The sequence below is a fragment of the Natrix helvetica genome (genome assembly GCF_964273705.1).
Source record: "Natrix helvetica genome assembly, chromosome: 1".
Classification (NCBI taxonomy): domain Eukaryota; kingdom Metazoa; phylum Chordata; class Lepidosauria; order Squamata; family Natricidae; genus Natrix; species Natrix helvetica.
Window position 1 is genome coordinate 201,575,738 of NC_138548.1, and position 21,722 is coordinate 201,597,459.

Sequence of the window (21,722 nt, forward strand, 5' to 3'; positions counted from 1 at the left end):
TTTTACTTTAAACACACAAAGACAAAGGAAGAATTTCTTTCCTGCCCTTTTTCTATTTCACCTGCTTCAAAGCATCATCTCTTTCATCCTGGGATGGGAAACTTTTCAATAGGCAGAGATTGCAGGTAGTAGGTAATGACATGGTGGCATCAGTGTATGGCAACAGCAGCTTTGGGCTTTCCTTTTAACTTTTATAGAGCTTGTTTTTTCCCCCCAAGCATTTCTAGGGGTACACTATGTGCATAATTATTAGGCAAGTGAGTATTTTGACCATTATGATCCTTTGTATGCATATTTTTCACCTCCAAGCTGTATAAACTTGAATGCTTAGCGGATATAAGTAGACCAGGTGATGTATATTTGTGTAATGAGGAAGGGTGTGGCCTAAGGAGATTAACACTGTTAGAATATTCATGACTGGGAGAGACATGATAACAAGGTCAGTCAATCAATAGGTATAGCAACAAGGTCAGCCAATGGGAGCTGGAACAGCTAGGGGCCAGGGCGTGGTTTAGCCTGCAACCTTCTGAGTCTGTGCAAAGAACTGAAATAATAACTTAAGAATCTGTCTGCTCTGAACTCTGGAAACAAACTGTTCTCTCCTGCTTGTGTTCTTTGTGTAACTTCTACCACATTGAAAGCATCTACTATTGGTACTGTACATTTATTCGTCTGTTATTATTATAGAAAGAAGTTAATGAATCCAGATGAATCCGTTGTATGTGTGTGCTTTCTGGATTTGATTTTTCTGCAACAAATTCTGAGAGATTATTGGCCCAGAACACACACAAGACTGAACTGTAATTAAGCTGTGAAGACTGCCTGTATTTAAAAGAGAAACAAGGAAGAGAAAGATTGCAGAATGGCTACAGTTGCATTTAAGGAAAGCTCTGTGCCTCATTTGGGACAGAAGAACTATATTATTTTGGCTGCAAAGATGGAATGTTTCCTGAAAGCTAAGGAGCTGTGGGATATTGTTGTAAATCCAACACAGGCTTTTGCAGCTGGGGAGCAAGAAGCAGCATGATAAAGCAATGGCTTATGTCATCTTGAGTTTTGAGTTGAGTTGTCTGTGGGTGCTTTCTGGATTTGATTTTTCTGCAACAAACTCTGACACTTTATATCAAGGTGTGCATAATTATTAGGCAGCTTCTTTTCCTCAGGCAAAATGGGCTAAAAAAGAGATTTAACTGACACTGAAAAGACAAAAGAGGGATGCAGTACTCTTGGAATTGTTAAGATATTGGGGTATGGTCACAGAACCGTTACATATTTTGCTGCAAATAGTCAACAGGGTCGCAAGAAACGTGTTGGGGGGAAAAAGACGCAAGTTTACTGCCAAAGATTTGAGAAGAATCAAACATGAAGCTACCAGGGACCAATTATCCTCCAGTGCTGTCATATTTCAGAACTGCAACCTACTTGGAATGCCCAGAAGTACAATTTGTTCAGTGCTCAGAGACATGGACAAGGTAAGGAAAACTGAAATCCTACAACCACTGAACAAGACACGTAAGTTGAAACAATAAGACTGGGCCAAGAAATATCTGGAGACAGATTTTTCACAGGTTTTATGGATTGATCAGAGTGACCCTTGATGGACCAGATGAATAGGTCCATGGCTGGATCGGTAACAGGCACAGAGCTCCACTTCGGCTCAGACGCCAGCAAGGGGTACTGGTAGAATAGAATTCTTTATTAGCCAAGTGTAATTGGACACAACAAGGAATTTGTCTTTGGTTCATATGCTCTCAGTGTACATAAAAAGACAAGATACATTCGTCAAGAATCATAAGGTACAGCACTTAATGATAGTCACAGGGTACAAATAAGCAATCAGGAAACAATCAATATCAATATAAATCCTAAGGATATAATCAACAAAGTTACAGTCCTGCAGTCATAAGTGGGAGTTGGGTAACAGGAATGATGAGAAGACTAATAGTAATAATAATGCAGCCTTAGTGAATGGTTTGGCGGTGGTGAGGGAATTATTGATTTAGCAGACTGATGTCATTCGGGGAAAAACTATTCTTGTGTCTAGTTGTCTTGGTGTGCAGTGCTCTATAGCGTCGTTTTGAGGGTAGGAGTTGAAACAATTTATGTCCAGGATGCGAGGGGTAAACATTTTCACGGCCCTCTTTTTGACTCGTGCAGTGTACAGGTCTTCAATGGAAGGCAGGTTGGCAGTAATTGTTTTTTCTGCAGTTCTGATTATCCTCTGAAGTCTGTGTCTGTCTTGTTGGGTTGCAGAACCAAACCAGACAGTTTTAGAGGTGCAGATGACAGGCTCAATAATTCCTCTGTAGAACTGTATCAGCAGTTCCTTGGACAGTTTGAGATTCCTGAGTTGGCGCAGAAAGAACATTCTTTGTTGTACATTTTTGATGACTTTTAGATGTCTAGTATTGTTTTAGGTAGTAGTATGGTAGGGTTTCTCCTAGTCTACCATCATTTCAACGGTTTTGAGTGTGTTCAGTTCCATCTGTATCTCCCGTCTGTATGCGGTTTCATCGTTGTCTCAAATGAAACTAATCACTGTTGTATCATCTGCAGACTTCAGTAGTTTAACAGATGGATCGTTTGAGATGCAGTCACTGGTATATAGAGAGAAGTGGAGAGAGCACACAGCCCTGGGAAGCTCCTGTGCTAATTGTACAGGTATCTGATGTGATTTTACCTAGCTTTACCTGCTGCTTCCTGTATGTTAGGAAGCTTGTGATCCACTTACAAGTGTGTTCAGGTACCACTAGCTGATTTAGTTTAGTTAGAAGAATGTCTGGTATGATGGTATTGAATGCTGAACTAAAGTCTACAGAGGACCCTTGCATAGGTCTTTGGTGATTCAAGATGTTGTAAGTTTACCAAGTGTCAAATGAGGGAATAGAGATGGTACAAACAGTCCCCCTCGCACCCGCAGACAGCTAAAACTTTCCTAGGGTTTGTGAACTTCTACAGGCAATTCATTCCCGCCTTCGCAAAGATTGCCAAAACCATGACAGAGCTCCTAAGGACAGGGAGCCCAGGAACAAAACCTCATCTGAGACAACCTCTACAGTGGGACTTAACCTGCCAAGAGGCATTTGAAACACTAAAAGAAATGTTTGCAAAGGAACCGGTGCTGAAGCATCCTGACCCCGAGCAACCCTTCGTGATCCAAGCAGATGCCAGCGACACGGCAGTGGTGCTACTCCAAAGAAACAACCAAGGAAACTTACAACCCTCCACCTACACCTTCCACAAGCTCTCAGACACAGAGAGACAATGGGCCGCATGGGAAAAGGATGCTTTCGCATTGAGATGGGCACTGCTAACCTGGCAACACCTGCTGGAAGTGGGGCAGAAACCATTCGAAGTCTGGACTGACCACAAAAATGTTGTTTACAATATTTAGTACATTGGAAGGGGTACCCTTTGTCAGAAGCTATGTGGGTAAAGAGTTGGAATGTAAAAGCTGATCAATTAGTTAAGCAGTTCCATGATAAGTTTCTGAATAAGCCAAAGGGTCCCCCCACCCCGGTGGGGGAATGGTGGATAGTTTTATAATATTAACTTCCCAACATTATTCTCATAACAGAACACGCTTCTCTTCTGAGGGGAGGCCAACTGTCAGGCCTGGAAGCTATCTTTTGCCTTTTGGGTTTTAGACCTGCCACACTTTCTACTGTGGGAGAATGGGAAGGGGGATTATACAGAGTATGGGTGATGTGTCGTCATAATAACATTCTTTCTCTGAAAGTCAAGATCGCTTTTGTCTCTGCACCTGGACGGATGTGGATGGGAGGAATTTTCCTTTGTGGCAATTAATGATTTGACCATGTGATAGACCTGTGGGTGTTGGGGGCAGGGTTTTGAACTTTCAACTCGGTGGAAAACCTGGAAGCTTTCAGATTCGGGTTTTCCCAGATGTGCCAACATGGCTCTTTTAATAAATTGGAATTTTGAGGAGCCTCTTGCCTTGGATTCTTATTTTATTTTGGATGCTATTTGGAACCCTGACAATGGTTCTGCAGATAGTCTAGCTGTGCATGGTGGAATTTGCATTTTGATAGCTTGACGTACAGGTTGGCTGCCAGAAGTTTTTCCAGTACCTGTTGGACCAGGGGTATGTGGTCGTTCATGGTCTCCATGTAGATGAGGATGTTGCCAGGTAGACAAGGACCTCCTTGTAGAGGTGCTCGTGCAGCACTGGTTTATTAACTGCATGAACATCTCGGGGGCTCCCTGCAGTCTGAAAGGCATCACTTTGAATTGGAAGCTCCCTAGGGGGTAGTTGAACGCTGTTTTCCATTCATCTCCTTCCCTGATGGTAGTATGCTTCTCTACTTTGGTGAAAACTTTTCCCTTGGCCAAGGGAGATAGCATGTCCTTCATGAGGGGTAGGGGGTATAGGTTGTGTACGTATACGGCATTGATTCCTCTAAAGTCCACATACAATCTCATAGTTCCATCTTTTTTTTTTTCTTTGAAGAGGACTGGCGCTCGACCCGTGACTTGGCTGGCTCGATGAACCCCTATGCTAGGTTTTTGTCTATGTATGCACATTTCTTGCATTTCCCAGGGTATCATGGTGTAGTTTGAGCTTGGGCAGTTTTGCCCTGGGAATGATTTTGAAGGTGCAATTTGAAGAATGTCACACTCAGTCTCACTGAATACTTCTGTGAGGTCCTGATATTCCCATGGGACCTGTTTGGTCTCTGGGGTTTTGTCAGATGTGGCTGCCAGTTGTACTGGTGGGCTCTTTTTTGGGGGGGATCCGTGCTTGCCACCAGATGGTTGGTCCCCACTTGTCTAGCCAGGAGAGTCCCAGTATGATTGCATCTGTCATTCTGAGGGCTATTACGGATCAAATTACTTTCCAGTGATCCGCTAGCTCTACTCACACTGGTTCAGTCAGGTGGGTGGCAGAGACTCCCCCCATTAGGGACCCATCGACCTGTACAAACTGGATTGGGTGGGCCAGTCTTTTTGCTCTGATCCCCAGTTTCAGAACTGAGGTCAGGTTGATCAAGCATCTAGTGCAGCCTGAGTCTATTAGGGCTTGAAAAGTCCCCTGGCTTCCCATTTTTGAGGCTGTGAGGCATATTGGGAAAACGAAAGGGTGAAGTGGTCCTCTTACCAGTGGGTCATTTTCACCTTCATCACCACTGTCATAGGATTCTGGCGACTGGTTGTGGTTGCCTGGGGTTCTGCCCCCTTCGTCTGGGTGGGGAGGGACCTCTGCAGCCTGGAGGGCCTTCCGGGACACATTGATGGCCCGTTTGAGGCCCCATTCCAGTCATGCCCTGGGGGTGGCTCTGGCCTTGGCGTCAGGGTTGGGGTCATGCACGCAGATGCCAAGTGGACACACACACACATCGCATCTGTAGCATTTCAGTGGACTTCGAGGGGGGCTGGTTTCAGGGCCCGCTATGTTGCTGTGGGTGCCCGTCAGCTGGGCAGTTTCAGGTTGGGTTGACCTCTCTCTTTCATGTCCGGTAGTTTTCTCATGTCGTTAGTGCACAATCTGCCGTTGACTTTTATTACTACTCGGAACCACTCAGAGAGTCAGTTCAGGATGTCCCGGTATGCAGTTATGTGGGCAATCTGCTTGTCCAGTCTTATTCTGAAAAAATGCACTAATAGATGCTCTTGTAAAGGGGATAGTGTTCCAATGACTCTCCTAAATTCGCAGATGTGCTCTTTGATGGGTGGCCACTCTGCTTTAGGTAATTGAGCATTGTAGTCACCTAATAATGGTGCACACTGTATATAAAGCAAGTTGTCTTTTTTTAAAAAATGTATCCCATGTAGCAGGGGCTGGCTTCCTAAAAAGAAGAGACTGGGAACTGGTCTGTTATCATGTGCTATATGACTGTGATTAAAACATTTGGCATAAAGTGAAAATGAGTTTCTTTTCACTTTAACTCCTTCTCATGGCAGAAGACAGCAAAAACTTCTCTAAGATTGACTTCAAACAAATAAGGGCAGTGATATCAGCCACATATAAATTTTACAAATTTTTAAAAAGGTTTAACCTGAAATATAAATTAGCTCAAACCTACATTAAAATAATTTAGTCTTATAGTTGGAAAATATTATTGCATGCATAATGTGTACTTTTATGAGCTAAAGGCATTGATGGTACAGAATTGGAAGGATACTATTCTCCACCAATGATTTGAAGATCTTAAATCTAACAAGAATTTCATTTTCAATCATAATATTGGGGATTATTTAGAAACCTGGAAATAGCCAACACATGTATATTTTTAATTTCCAATGTTTTCCAACCATAGAATAAACTAACTAAACTAAAGGGGGCATGAATATATATTGTACACTGTGTGTGTGTGTGTGTTTGTTTTAATTAGTTAACAAAGGTATTTGTGGGGAAGGGTATTTCCCCTTCTTTCTTTTTCTTTTCACACACACACACACACACACACACAACTATAAATACAAAATATGCTAATTAAAAAACTGCCTCTAAAAGATTTCTTAAAAGTTAAATGACTGGACTCCTCAAAAGCAAAAGATACAAAGATGGTTTTTAGTCAAATAGAACCTGTCATATATTCAATGTAATGCAAAAAGAAAACATATGATAACTAAAAACAAATTTATGGCAGAAAACAATTAAGTACTTTCTGTATAAGGGCGTTAACCAGACTATAGAAATACAACAGTGATTGACAGCATTTCCTGCAGGCTAGAAAAACTGACAGCACCAGCTAACTGCTTGTCCCAAGTAGAATTCTATCCACTGTGATCCACAGTGATGCTGTAAAAGTCTGTCCCTCTGAGATGTGTGTTGATACTTCAAATCTTTGTTATGTTGGCATCCAGAGAGGACTCATCTCAATATGGAAATCTAGATCCAAAATGTGAAAGCTAGAATATTACTTTTACTTAACAGAATAAAAGAATTGGAAGGATCTTCTAGTCCAACCCATTACTCAAGCAGAAGACCCTATACCCTGGTGAAGGTTCATTTTCTTAGCGGGTGGAGGGTATCCCATATCGCAAACATATTCCCTTCCATCTAACTCTGTAAGAGTGGGGATTTTTCAAAGAAATTGAGACTTTAGGTTATTCCACTTGTTTCAGATAACAAGAAAATCCTTTCAGAGGAAATGGAGATTACCACAGATACAACACTCACCAATCTGCCCTGCAATGACAGGTGGGTACACAATGAGTTGGATCAGCTTGTTGAGAATCTGATGACTGAAGGCCACCAAAGGTTCCAGGCTAGCCACTCGTAAGTTGCCCACACTACATTTCAATTCAGACTCTATGTTGCTCTCTGTTAGAATCACATCTTTAAGTCGAAAGGGAAAGGTATATTCTTCTAGCACGTGTATCAAGGTGAAGAACTTGTCCAAGAATGGATCCTGCCAGAATAAAGAATGACTGTATGTAGAATATCTATTAGGCTTTAGCATCATTTATCTATACCAATAATGTGATGTGATAAGAGATAAAAATGCATACCAAATATTAAGGATGGATAAGAATTTATGGTTCTCCAGATACTGCTGAATTGTAATGCCCATAATCTCCAACTATCATGACCAGGAATGAAGGGATTATAGTCTAGCAACATGTGTGTTTGTGCGTGTGCGTGTGTGTGTGTGTGTGTGTGTGTGATAATACCCAACCCTATATGAAGGAAGATTACGATCTGTTTTTAGTTCCTTTTATCAAATGTTGGTCGTTTTTCATTGTAAGAAGCTCAGGAACTGCCAAGCCTGCTGTACAATCACCTTTATTGTCTTAGATTTAGCGAGATAGAGGTTTCATAAATTTGGTCTCCAATACAGACTATTTTATCCACTTAAGAGTAACTAAGAACATTCTGTTTTTCTCAATGGATGTCAAGTCCACCATCACGTCCTGCCATTCTGTGTAAGTAAGGGGGGGGGGGCGCTTGGTGGCTTTTTAGCATGCTTTTGTTATAACTGCTTGGGAATTAGGGAGGGAGATTGTCTTCAGAGACAGAGTGGACTCCCTCCCAGCCACTTCCAGGCAGATTTCAAACCCGTCATGCCCTGAGGATGGTTATCTGTCTAGGACTTCATTGTTCTAAAAACAACCTTGCAGCATCCTATTGTCAAGGGGGGTTGAGCTTGCTTTGCGTGGGACTTTTCAAATTCCTCCTTTAAATATTAATTAGCCTATTATAAGGTAAGGGGCAGAAATAAAATTAGATAGGGGAAATATTAAAACATAAATTGGTTATAGAATGAATAAAAAAATAGATTAGAAATGTACAGATTTTTCTTTCATTGTATATTTTAACAATGTAACAAGACTATATAATTTGATTAATGTGATAGAGATAATCAATAATGTTAATATGAATTGGATCAACATGAATGTTATCTAGTTAAATTTGTTCATACTGTTATTGTGAATTGGATTAAAATGGAAAAATGGATAAGAATTGAACTACTAAAGAGGAGATGTATAAATAATATAATGAGGATTATATAAACTTGATAAATGTGAGAGATTATTAATGATGTTAGTGTAAACTGGATTAATATAAATGAAATTTAGTTAAATTTGTTCATATATAATAGATAAATGTTTAAATAGAGCAAGAAAGATATAGATGAAGGTAGAGAGAAAGATGAGGAGTTAGGCATTTTTTGAATATATACAGTATGTATGTACAATAACAATAAGGATTACTTAAATTTGAGAAATGTGATAGATTACTAATATTATTATTGTGAATTGGATTAATATGAATGATACTCAGAACCAACTCTGTTCACAGACAATATAAATGTATAATTTTTATTTGTGTGTGTGTGTGTGTGTGTGTGTGTGTATACACATACATACATACATATTACAGAGGTTACTTTTCCCCTTAGATCTAAACTTCCACCAATCCTGGTGCCTTTAATGATAGAAGAGGAGCAGCACTTTTGAAATCCTGGAAATTCTAGATTCCCATAAGCATAAAGGAACCCTTCAGTATTTAGTGGCCTGGAAAGATTTCCAAACAGCTCAGAATGAATGGGTTGACCATGGGCACATTAGAGCCCCTAAACCAGCGATGGCGAACCTTTTTTGGCTCCCGTGCCGTAAGTGGGGGGAGCGCAGGGAGGTCGTGTGCAGGCGTGCCGCACCCATAATGCAATGCGCGACACCCCACCCCCCCCAGTGCACATGCGCACACTACAGGCATGAAGCCTCCAAAGCATTCAAAACGACCCTCTGAGCAAACCGGAAGTCTGTTCCTGAAGTTCTGGTTTGCCCGTAGGGCCGGTTTTTTGCGCTCCGGAGGCTTCAGGGAAGCTCATGAAGCCTCCGGAGGGCCTCCGGGGGGGCGGGGGAGGCTCTTTTCGCCCTCCCCAGGCTCCTATAAAGCCTCTGGAGCCTGGGGAGGGCGAAAAATGGCTTTAAAAAAGGGTGAACTCAGCTGGCCAGCGCGTGCATGCGCGCTGGCCAGCTGACAGGGCAGTGCCTCGCGTGCCCTGAAAAATGGCTCCACGTGCCACCTGTGGCACGCGTGCCATAGGTTCGCCATCACTGCCCTAAACTCATCAAATGCTTCCATAATAAATAACTCAAATGACATTTCTCTTGTTCTTCTCTCCCTGTTTGTTTTATTATATTATCCAGGACTAATGTTTCTGTTCAGAGGGGTGGCATGTCATTGTGTCCTGCCATTCTGTTGGAAGGGGTGGGGAGGAGGCTTGCTGGCATTTTCACATGCTTTTGCTTTTGCTGTAACTGTTTGGGAATTAGGGAGGGGGATTGTTTTTGGAGACAGAGCACACTCCCTTCCCAGCTGGTTCCAGCCTGGTTTCAAGGCCATCCTGCCCTGACGGTAAACTGTTATTTGCCTAGTACCTCAGTGTTCTCAAAACAACCTTGCAGCATCCTATTGGCTGCTGGTGGACTGGTCAAGGGGCTTGCTTTGCGCAGGACTTTTCAAATTCCTCCTTGCTTTCCTGCAATCATTTTCTCTCAGTAAAAGTTCTTTTGATTCAACTTAATGGATTCAATAGTCTTACTTTCCTGAGGGACCAGCTGGGGCAGGTCCTTACAATTTTGCCTAATAGGCTGCCAAAAAAGAAATACATTTTGAATTTGGAAACATGTTTGGCATGTATTTCGTAAAAAGAAAATTAATTTATATGTGGACTAAGATTTCTGTTTTAGATTTGGAGGGGGCAAAAATAATGCAAAAACTAATGCAAACTCCTAGTTGAAAAACAACTTGACTATACAGCTAAGAGTTGGCTTGTTCTTTGTTTTCCTGGGGCAACATGGAAGATCAACCACTGACTTGTACTCTCACCTGAGTGTGGACAGAGGAGACAGCCAGAACTTCCACACTGAAGACCCCTTTGTGATTATCCACCCACTTCATGCCAGGTAGCTGCACCTGCAGAGAAGCAACCCAGAAAAAGATTTATAAACAAACGCATAGAAAGTCCTGCCAGTGGAAAGTCTAGTAGTCATTGTGAAATAGGCTACAATTCTGAAAAAATGAAAACTTATGATTAGTCTGACCGGTTAAAGCCTGGCACAAATTGAGAGAGGGGGCAGTGGGAATAGGAAGTGAGAAAGGAGGCATCTTTCACAAGGCAGCATAGGTAAGGAAAGGCCTGAAGCCTCTGCTCTCTAGGAAAACAAAGCCATTCCTTACTTCAGGGGTGTCCAAACTTGGGAACTTTAAGACTTGTGGACTTCAACTCCCAGAATTCTGGCTGGGGAATTCTGGGAGTTGAAGTCCACAAGTCTTAAAGTTCCCAAGTTTGGACACCCCTGCCTTACTTACATCAGGGGTGAGCACTGAATAGCTGGGTGGAGGCTTGTCAACTGACACCGGCAGGCAAAACTGCCCTGTTCTCAGCCGTCCGTGTTGCATGAGAGGAATCCACTAGGAAGAGAAAACAGGCAAAGTTAAGTCCATGCTGGTTGGCATCTTCACTTGCCACTTTTCCTCTGCAATCCAACCCTCTCATTCTGTCCCACAGATCAGTTTTATTAAGAAAAAGATCTACAATCACATACAGCACATAGAACAAAAGGATTCTTCTCCTCCAACCATTCCACCTTCCATATTTAAGGCAATTTACTATTGGTGTTGACAACAGTAAATCCCACTGTGCAAAATTTGGAAGGGAATCCTTATTTTGCCCCATATTACAATCCTTCTTGCCAGTTATTAAGGGAATCACTTCAATTGTTAAGTTGAACAACATGGTTGTTACTAGATGAATCTGGTTTTCCATTGACTTTGTCAGAAGATCACAAAAGGTGATCGTGGGATCCCAGGATATTACAACTGTCATAAATATGAGCCAACTGGCAAGCATCTGAATTTTGATCAAGTGACCATGGGGATGCTGTGATGGTCTTAAGTGCGAAAAATGGTCATAAGCCACTTTTTTCAATGCGGTTCTAACTTTGAATGGCCACTGAACAAATGGTTGTAAGTTGAGGAGTGTCTGTAAAGGGGCATTCCAGGAAAACTGATCCAATATAAATACTGTATATACAATGAGAGATCATACTCTTAATTCATGCACAGATTTATTGATAAGTCTTAAAGTAGGGGATTCTCCCTGTCCCTTTATCTGAGTTCCTTTGCAATGGAGGGGAGTGGAAATTTAAACTGGGGGCCCTTTGCAATGAATCACAGTTCCTACCTTGTACCCACATAACTCTGTATTTCTTTTAAAACTCACTGTGTAACCAACAGGAGTCTCCAGAGGTGTGTTCTGCTTCTGTTGACAGCTGATGTGATAAAAGGTGAAAAGCAAGTGATGGTTGTCTGTCAAATTGGCTGGGATCTTCAGCTTGAACTCTTCATAGAACTCAGGTGACCTGTGGACAGGGATGTTGGAAAGTTGCCATTTAACACAAAATTTCGCGTTTACATATCTGCGGTAAAGATCTACACAGGAAATCAAATACAATTTTTCTGACAAAGTTTGCATAGTTCAGTATAGACTAACCAGACAAGTACCTGAATTTATTTGGAGCCACCTGTTCTGACCTAGGCTTGTGGAGAAAGCATAAATCACAATCTTAGACCCCCCCCCCCAAACCCTCTTTTATTTATACGGCTGTAAATTATGGTCATTAACAGTCCGCAAAGCTTCACAAACAGTCTGTGAAGGTTCCGACAGATGTCTCCCTTCTCCGCAGCCCTGGCATCCTTCTCTGCTTCCCACGCGGCCTTCCCAGCGGTCCCCCACGCCTGCTTGCCTTCCGAGGTTGGCATCCAGCCCGGCCGGGCAGCCCTTGGTAGAAATGCTACGCTAGGGCTAAGAGGGGCAGTGGTGCTCTGGGAGGGCAAGCAGACATCACGAAGCTGCTGCACATGCGCCTGCCCCGTTTCTGAAAAGGCAGAGCCCCTCCCCCCCGCTGCAGGGAGATCCAAAGAGGGTAGGGGGATGCTACAGAAAAGGCTGCCTTCCACCCACACGTGGAATCTGCACATGTCTCCTGTGCCGGTTCCACGGGGCTTTGGGCTCGGGGCTCTGGAGAAAGGAGACTCGGCCGTGATGCTGCTTCCCGCCAGCAAAGCAGAGTGAGAGGCGTGGGAGCTGCTGGCGGGCGGGTGGGCAGCAGCTCCTCATGCAGGGAGCAGGCCAGGCGGGGTGGCGGCACTTCATCTTGGCAAAGACCAGGTCATCGCATTTGCATTCACGCGGCCAGCCAGAGTGGGACATGGTACAGGCGGACAGGCAACAAGTGAGCCGGGGCCACCTTGCCACAGCCTCTGTGCGCTGCGCTTGGAAGGGGTTGCCGCCACTACTGTCTCCGCCCTCCTTCCCTAGTTGGCTGCAGATATCCACCTGCCCTCCCAAAGCACCGCCATGGAGCCGCTGCTCGCTTTCTTTCTTCTTCCACCGCGAAACGAAAGCAACCGGCGCCACACTAGAATTGCAGCGCCCTGGTCTTCCTCAAGATGAAGCAGCACCGCCCAGGCTGAAGGGAAAGCACCACGGGCTCTGCAATGGCATGGCCGGCCTTGGCCCACTCCCTGTGTGAGGGGCTGCCGCCCACCCACCCACTGGCAACTTCTGCGCCTCTCGCTCCACTTCTTTGCTGGTGGGAAGCAGCACCACGGCCTTTCCGCCTAAGATCCCTCTTAACCTTGCATGGTAAAGATTGCTAATTGCTCGCATTCATGAGAAGTTTTTCTTTACTGTGCAAGATGCTTCCCTGCATAAAGCAGCCAAGAGACAGATGCGGTGGAGCTGCCAGACTCGAGTAAGATGTTCAGGAAAATTTGGGGGGTGCTGGGGGACAGGTGAGATCCCCTTTCCCTTGCACCCCTTCTGGGTGACCACAGTCTTTCGGGGAGGAGAGTTGGGCCGGGCGCTTGCTAGCCGGAGCGGGGCCCAGGCCGGCATCTCTGCTTTCTCCAGGCACCAGAGCGGATGACGGGTCCTAAAGACGTGCATGGCAAGGTCTTTCGGAGAAGCCCCTGGTCTCTGGGCCATCTCTCTGCGCCTCGGGTCATCCCGGAAAACAAAGCTGGGATACTTTGGTTGCCCTCGCTTGATCTCTGCCCACGGACTCCCTTAAGGCATTGGAAAAGAGGAGGAGAAAGGAGGAGGAAAGAGCATGGCTCTTTCCTCCTCCACAGACTTGCATTCTCTTTTCTCCTAGCCAGATCCGTTTCAGGCGGCAGAACTGTCCAGGAGAAAAGAGAGTGCGGGTCCGCGGTGGGAAGAGGCTTGGCAGGTGTCAAGATGGACAGCGAGCACTTGGCGGCTCCTGAAGGGGCTGAGCTCTTCCCATTCGCAATGTCTTCATCCTGAGGGCATTGCTGGCAGCCGTTTCCCGTGACTCAGGAGGTCCGTGCTCTCCTCAATGCTGCTGTTTGGCCTCATCGATGCACATAGGCAAAAAGCGGTGGCGGGTTGCCTCTGATCTGCCTGCCATGTGCTGACCAGGAGAAGAGAGAAGGCGAATCTGCAGAGAAGGAGTGCGCACAGCTCTGCGATGTGCACTGTGAAACTGAGAAGGAAAGCATTTTCAGGTGGCAGCGCGTGCTGGAACCACCTGCCACCTGAAACATGGTGCACTTTTTTGGCCTCCTCATGAGCCCTTTTTGGAATCGGGGAGGGGATCATGGCACTGCTGCCGAAAAACGCTTTCATTGAAAAGGCTTTGAATGCAATTCCCTGGGCAACTTCGGGAATCAGGCTCCATGTGCAAGTGAGGATCCCCGCCGCCTGGAAGCACCCAAAAATGCAATGCACAGAGCAATTTCCCATGGCCTACACTGCGCTTGGGGGTGTTTTGGGGGGGTTGCAGGCGGTTCCTCCCCCCCTTGTTCCAAATCAGGATCGGGTGAGCTTTCCTCCGTCCCTCCTGCCCTACTTGCACTGTCCAACACTTTCGCCTGCATTTTTTCCTATCTCCCACCCTTTTCTTCCCATTGCTCTCCCCCCCCACACACACACACTCACCCGCCAGATTTATAAAAACAGGTGTGGCCTCCAGGCTGCAAAGTTGAATGCTTCAAATCGATTCCCTCTAGGAAACTTATGGCTTTTCCACACCCTAAATCAGCGATGGCGAACTTTTTTGGCTCGCGTACCATAAGTGCGGGGAGTGCAGGGGGGTCGTGTGCAGGCGTGCCGCACCCATAATGCAATGCGTGACACCCCCCGTGCGCATGCACGCACTACAGGCGCGACACCCCCCCATTTTTTGCATGCTTTTTTCGCCCTCCCCAGGCTCCAGAGGCTTTATAGGAGCATAGGGAGGGTGAAAACAGCCTCCCCCAACCTCCGGAAGCCTTCCAGCAGCTTCAGGGACCTTCAGACTTCCAGTTTGCTTGGAGGGACGTTTTAAGTGCTCCGAAGGCTTCAGGGACCATCAAGAGGCTTCCCTGAAGCCTCCAGAACGGTCAAAACGACCCTCCAAGCAAACAGGAAGTGAGTTCCCGAACTTCCGGTTTGCCCGTAGGGCCGTTTTTTTGCTCATGAAGCCTCCGGAGGGGGCGGGGGAGGCTCTTTTCGCCCTCCCCAGGCTCCTATAAAGCCTCTGGAGCCTGGGGAGGGCGAAAAATGGCTTTAAAAAAGGATGAACTCAGCTGGCCAGAGCAGTGCCTTGCGTGCCCTGACAAATGGCTCCATGTGCCACCTGTGGCACGCGTGCCATAGGTTCGCCATCACTGCCCTAAATCCTCTGGCGGTCTATTTTTGGGAGTTTTTCCCCTCTCTTCCCCCGCTCCCTCCGTCGGAGTCCCACAAATTTTCACCACAGTTTAGTTAGGTGTGGCTTGGTGGTGGTGGTCATGTGACTGAGTGTGCGTGAGTGATGTCAAGTTGGCCATGCCCACTCAGTCACATGCTCCCCCCCACCTACCCACACCCACAGAACCAGTAGTAAAAAAAAATGAAACCCACCCCTGCTTCAATTCCTACAACTCACTTGTTATGATACACAACAGCTGTGTAAGCCTCTTTGGCAAACTCACTGCAACTTGATTTCCCAAAGATAACCTGGAGCATAAGGAGAAACAAAAACAGTATCAGTAAGGAACACAGAGCATGAAACTCATCTAGTCAAGGGAGGGAGCATGAGAGATAAACCAGTGAAACAAGCACTTAGAAAGGCCACATGATTTTCATTATTTGCACACAAATACCACATATACCAATTTACAGAGTCAACATATTGCCTCCAACAATCTGGGTCCTCATTTTACCGACCTTGGAAGGCTGAGTTGAACTTGAGCCGGTGAGACTTGAACTGCTGCTAACTGCTGCTAGCAGTTCAATTTTCACCGGCCCAAGATCAACTCAGTCTTCCACTCTTCCGAGATCGGTAAAATGAGGACCCTGATTGTTAAGAGCTGTAAAGTACCATGAAGCAGTATATAAGTCTAAGTGCTATTGTTACTGCTATATTTCAATACTTTCCATTCTGGCACTTCTGGAAATGAATTATTCAAGACCAGAAATAGCATGAGGATAACCTACTTCTACACTTTTCACACCCTTTCAAGTATTTTCGATGACTATTATAACATTCTCATTTACAATCAAGGCAACAAGACCCAATACTTTCCCAACTCCTCTAAGAAACACAGACATGGCCTTTCAGAAACCCTCCCTTAAGAACTTTCATAAAACCTGGCTGCAGATTCAGGGTCTGTAACCTGATTGAAACCATGAGCAAGTTGCTATTTTGCAGGATCATTTTTAAGGAAAACTGAATTGAATGCATCTGAAGCAAATTCCTGCTGGCAGCGAACAGGTCATTCTCCCTTGAATTGGTTACTCAGCATGATTTCTTCTGAGATTATCAAACTTTTTGGCAGGGCATACTGTAGTGATAAACCCTGACTGGCTATTAAATTAAAGTGGCTGGCAAACAGCAGACAACCTTTGGTATAAAAACCCAGCCTATGGCTTGAGTATTAAATCTGCTGCAGGTACAGTACAATTGTCATATGGGAAAACGTAGGACTTTGAGGTTTTTTTTTTCTAAACTCAAAATCCTACATTTTTTAAAATGGAAATAGAAATTATAGGAATATAAGTTGTGGGTCTTGTCATAAATGAAGCCCCTCACCCACCCTGAATGGGATAGCTCAAACGTGAAAACTGACTCAAGGGAGACTATTTGGGGCGATCTCTTCAGGGGCGCACTTCTGCTCCACAATCCAGTGATGGATGAAAGGCATTTATTTATTTATTTATTTATCAGACTTATTAGTCACCCCCTCTCCCCACAGGGACTCGGGGCGACGTACACAAGCAACGGTCTACGGACTACAAAGAAGGAGGTAAAAATAAATAAATACAATAATCAGAGAAGTTAAAACCCCAATAAGAATAAAAGTTTAAAAGCTAACATTGACAATTAAAATTAACCAAGGGGTGGAACAGTTGTCGAGATTATGCCAGGCCGGCTAGCCGAAACAGGTGGGTCTTCAGTTTACTGCGGAAGGAGCGGAGATCGGTTGTTGTCCTGATGTCTGGGGGGAGGTCGTTCCAAAGGGTGGGACCCGCCACAGAGAAGGACCTACTCCTGGGCACCGCCCTCTGACAGTCTCTAGAGGACAGCACCCGGAGAAGACCCTCTCTGTGTGAGCGAATGGGCCGCAGGGATGTATGGGGCAGGACACGATCCCGCAGATAACTAGGCCCTATGCCATGGAGCGCTTTAAAGATGGTGACTAACACCTTGAAGCGCACCCGGTAGGCCACAGGAAGCCAGTGCAGCTCGCGCAGGAGAGGTGTTATATGGGAGAACCTCGATCTCCCTATGATTACCCGCGCAGCTGCATTCTGGACCAACTGCAGTCTCCGGGTGCACCTCAAGGGGAGCCCCATGTAGAGAGCATTACAGTAGTCCAGACGAGACGTCACCAGCGCGTGACTGTGCACAGGGCCCCCCGGTCCAAAAGGGGACGCAATTGGCGCACCAGGCGAACCTGGTGGGCATGAGGAAGCAGCTGAGGGTGGGTCTCACTCACAGGCATGGCTTGGCTAGGATCCTCTCCAGCCATAAACTGCAGTTTCACTGCAATGTTTCGCACCGAGCCTTGGCGGCTGCTGAAATTCAGGCTCTGTGGATAAATGTAGAGTAGATTCCTGAGGGGAAAAAAGGAGAAGGAAAATGTTTGTCACAAAAGGAGAAAGGAGGAATATATATTCTTGAAGCCATAGAAGCAGAAAACGTTTTCTTCCAAATCAGAATGTTTTCGCATTGAATGCCCCTGTTCTGCTGCCAGCTTTGCTGTTTTTCAGAATTATCCCATTATTCTTTGCTTCCCAAGTTTTTCATTTTTCCTCTCAATCTTTTGCATTAGGTGCGCACAATAACACATACTCAGTTCTTCTTGATTTTTTTTTTGTGGCTTCTTCTGCACCCATCATTCTTTATACTTCTGTAAATCTCTGGATTCTTCTAAACCTGGTTATATGTGCCTTTCATAATTAGGAGATGCTGTTTTGAGAATAAGGATCCATACACTTTAGAATAATTTTTTTGTTAGCCTATCTGATCTCCAGTATTGTTTGCCATCTTAAAAAGATGTGATTTGTTTTCCTGGAAAGGTGGAAGAAAGAGACTGATTACACAGAAAGAACCAGAGACATGGCATGAACAACTCTGATGTACAGACATTCAGATCATCCCAGCCCCAGAAATAGCAGCAAATTACATAGCGCTGCTCCTCAGGCCAGGCCAGCCAAGATAAATACATTGAGTCTATACTCAAGCTGTGCAATTCCCAAAAGCAAAATGAACGCCTCCTAACGTGGCAGACAGCCATCCCTGCCCCTTCCTTGATAGACCTCCAGCAGGAGGCTCCGCAAGAAGCGGTCATTGTGCTGGTCTATGGAGTGATTCAATTCAGCCAGGCACTGCACAACCTCTACAACTCCACGGCACAGAAGCTGGGCAAGATCAGGCAACACATGGACTTCTATCAGCAGGGCTTTAAGTTATTATATCATCAGATTCAGAGTATCCGGAATGAGATCAGAAAGAGAATTGAAGGACTGAAAGTAACTGGGTTTTAAATGATTTTTTTAAAGAGAGGAAGTAGAGCCTTGATATAAAAGGAATTGTGCTGGAGGAAAACAGCAGTTTTGTACCCAATAATTTGTTTGTACGCCCTAGGGAAGATGGGATATAAAGCTAATGTATACATAAATAAAAGGATGTAAGAGCTCTCATTTTAACCTAGCTCCAGATTTGTCATGTATTCTTCCAAATGTACAATGTTAATGTTTTCTCTTCTAAGTATTTACTCTCAGCATCTAATCTCTCAAACGCTCTTTCCTTCCTCTCCCCAGCTAATCCCACTGCTCTTTCCAATAGGCAGATGGCACAATACTGAAACAACAGGCTCAGGCCAAGAGAAAAGAACTGCAGGAGTTGCTAGTGGATCATCAAAATATGCTGCTACAAGTTAAGTTGCTTGAAGAAAAGCTATCCAGCATGGATTACCAATATTTCCAAATAAATAATGGGAGCTTGCAGCTATGAAGGTAACTATTTATTTTAATTCAGCAGATATTCCTCTATAAGGTTATGCGTTGTGCTTTTCACAGCTTCACTATGTAAAATTCCCAGAAACTACAAAGCTTACCTACAGAATAGGCACAGGGAAAACAATACCCTCTTTTCTCTATTTTGTTTCCAAACTATTCATTCACTCCCTTGAATTGAACTGATTACACTAAGTCATTCTGTTTTCTAGACACTATTATGAAATTGATTTGCTGGGATGTTTTTCTGGGATGTTTACTCAACTTCCCAGTCTAGTCAATATCCTTGTAATTTCCCGATGGTCTAAGAATATCCATTCTGACACTTCTTAGTTTAAGATCATTACAGTTGGCTAAATGCTACCAACAAATTCAGAGGTGAATAAATTTACTGTAATCTATTGAGGTTTCTACATACATCTGTTCTTCACAGTTCACCCACGTGTCTTGTAGACAGTGCATATAATCCAAATCAAAGTATTTTTTCAGAAATGTGGTTATCAGACATATATGAGTTTTCATTTTTGCTTGTACAACCTATGAAAAGGAAGTAAATTGTTTCTGGAAAAACTTCAAATGAAATAAATCAGTGTGCTATGAAAAAGAAATGGCTCACCTCCTTTTGATTTTACATTAAACCCTGGTATTTTAAATCAGCAGACTGCTGAATCTATCCAAATTTATTAATCCGCTTTATGTTCATGTAATGGTATGTAGGAATGACTTTGGGAAAGAAGAGGAAGAGCTGCAGACTGAACAACTGTCATGCAAAAGGTATCTCAGGCCAGAGAAGCACATAGGTGGTGGTGGAGGTGAGAAATGTTTCAAAATAAACTCTCTAGGGTTTTTTTGGAGAGTAAAAGGAAAGGAGGGAAAAGATACTTTCAGACTTAAAAAATCTTAATGTAAATGTTACAATAAAGTGCTAGAATTAATTGATGTGCTTCTTGTCTGGATTGCTTCGAAGATCTTACAGCTCATGAGACTTCTTATTGTATTCTCCATCTATATACTTGATCATCTTCTTCTTTACCAAAACCCCTTCCTAATTCTATTTACTGCTTCTCTTTAAAGTTCACTTGCCTGACCAATACAAGCAACCAGAAGGGAAGCCCTTACTGCCATAGGGAGGCACTGCCATACACTAACTTTTGCAGGCAATCAGGGATCATGGAAACTTTCCTATTTCCACTATGTTGAGAGCTCAGCTCTATAAAGGAGAATATTTGTAGCTCAGAGTTGAAATGAGGGGTCCTTGATGCTCTCTGAGCTTGGCTGTTTTCTTGCAGATATTTCATTACTAGGTAACATAACTCTGTGTGACAGCAAAACTCACTCCCTACGGTAAGTTATACAAAACCCTCTCGACCACATGACACTCTAGAGTGCAAAGGGAGAATATATGAAAGCTTGGAAGAATTCATGTTTCTGTCTGCAAAAGTTTTCAATGACTAGTGAAAGCCTGTCCAAGTTATTAAGAGGAATAAAAAAAAATGTTAATCATATTAGCTTCCAAACTGGAGATGGACTCACATGCCAGTTTGCTCTGTGAGAAGAGTTCCCAAACTCATCTCCAGACCCAGCTGGACCAAGCATAAATAACCATCTCTTTCAAGCAACATACAGTTAAGTTTCAGCAATGCCGATCACATTTGCTTCTATCTTATTTTCAGTTTACTCAGATCTCTTCTAAGGTGATGTCTGATTTAACAGTCTGTGCAGCAGAGGTCTTAGGGTAAGGATTAGAGTTGTCTCAGTTATTAGCTGGCATTTCTTCAGTATCAAGAGCATTATAGGGATAATTCTTACTGATCAGCTGTAGCAATTCTACCCCACTCCCCAATTCTCACAGCTTTTCTTCAGTGCACCAACTTATTTCACTAGCAAAGCTGATGGAGAGAATAAACAGGCTATCTGCTATAGATACAAGAGCTTTCTGGCATGCTTTTCCTTTTTTAGACACCCAGGTTGCAATTTAATTAGTGACACTGTAAGACCTTGCCAGGTATATTAGAAAGCATCCACATGAACAAAATTCTTTCCTAAGAAGGCCTGCCTTAGAAGAATGGATGGGGGAAAGGATTGAGGGAAGTCAGTCTATGGAAAGTAAGTAGAGGACATGCAGTGAAAGAAGTGAAAGTTCTTCAGCGTTTGGGGTCTCAAGCACTACAGTCCAACAGCACACAGAGACACTTCTGTGAGAACCAATCTCTTCTCTCCTCAAGGCCCATGTGCAACAGCAGAATTTCACCATCTGGTTCCTACTGGAAGCAGCCAAGCAACAGCAAGAGCGAATGGCTGAACAGGAAAAAAAAAAAAAGCTGCCCTGGATTCAAGAAAAAGGCAAGACAAGAAGTACCGCATACATCCCTGCGACCAATTCGCTCTCACAGGGAGGGACTCCTCCGGGTGCCGTCCACCAAGCAATGCCAACGGGCGGCGCCTAGGAGTAGAGCCTTCTCTGTGATGGGCCCAACCCTCTGGAATGACCTCCCCCCCGATATCAGAACTACTACCGACCTCCGCTCCTTCCGACAGAAACTTAAGACCCACCTGTTCCAATTAGCTGGCCTGGCCCACTTATAGTCCCATTTATACCTCCTGGCAAATATTTTATCCCGGGATAGTTTTTAGGGGTGTTTTTTGAATGTATTTTTTAATTTTTTTAAATTTTTAAATCTTAAATCTAACTTTAACTATTGTACAGTAAACTATTGCTACCTCCTCCAGTCTCAC

General features: G+C 44.2%; 1 protein-coding gene across 5 annotated transcripts in view; it reads right to left on the minus strand.

Moving 5' to 3' along the window:
• Nucleotides 1-21,722, minus strand: part of LOC309396543 (dedicator of cytokinesis protein 7-like) — a 200,775-nt gene that overhangs the window by 99,226 nt on the left and 79,827 nt on the right. For all 5 annotated transcript variants that reach the window (XM_081961712.1, XM_081961710.1, XM_081961714.1 and 2 more), the window contains exons 15-20: nt 17,465-17,582; nt 15,412-15,482; nt 11,700-11,838; nt 10,787-10,888; nt 10,304-10,390; nt 7,145-7,376 (exon numbers count right to left, since the gene is read on the minus strand). In XM_081961712.1, coding sequence (XP_081817838.1) covers nt 7,145-7,376; nt 10,304-10,390; nt 10,787-10,888; nt 11,700-11,838; nt 15,412-15,482; nt 17,465-17,582 — 749 coding nt within the window. The remainder of the gene's footprint in view (nt 1-7,144; nt 7,377-10,303; nt 10,391-10,786; nt 10,889-11,699; nt 11,839-15,411; nt 15,483-17,464; nt 17,583-21,722) is intronic.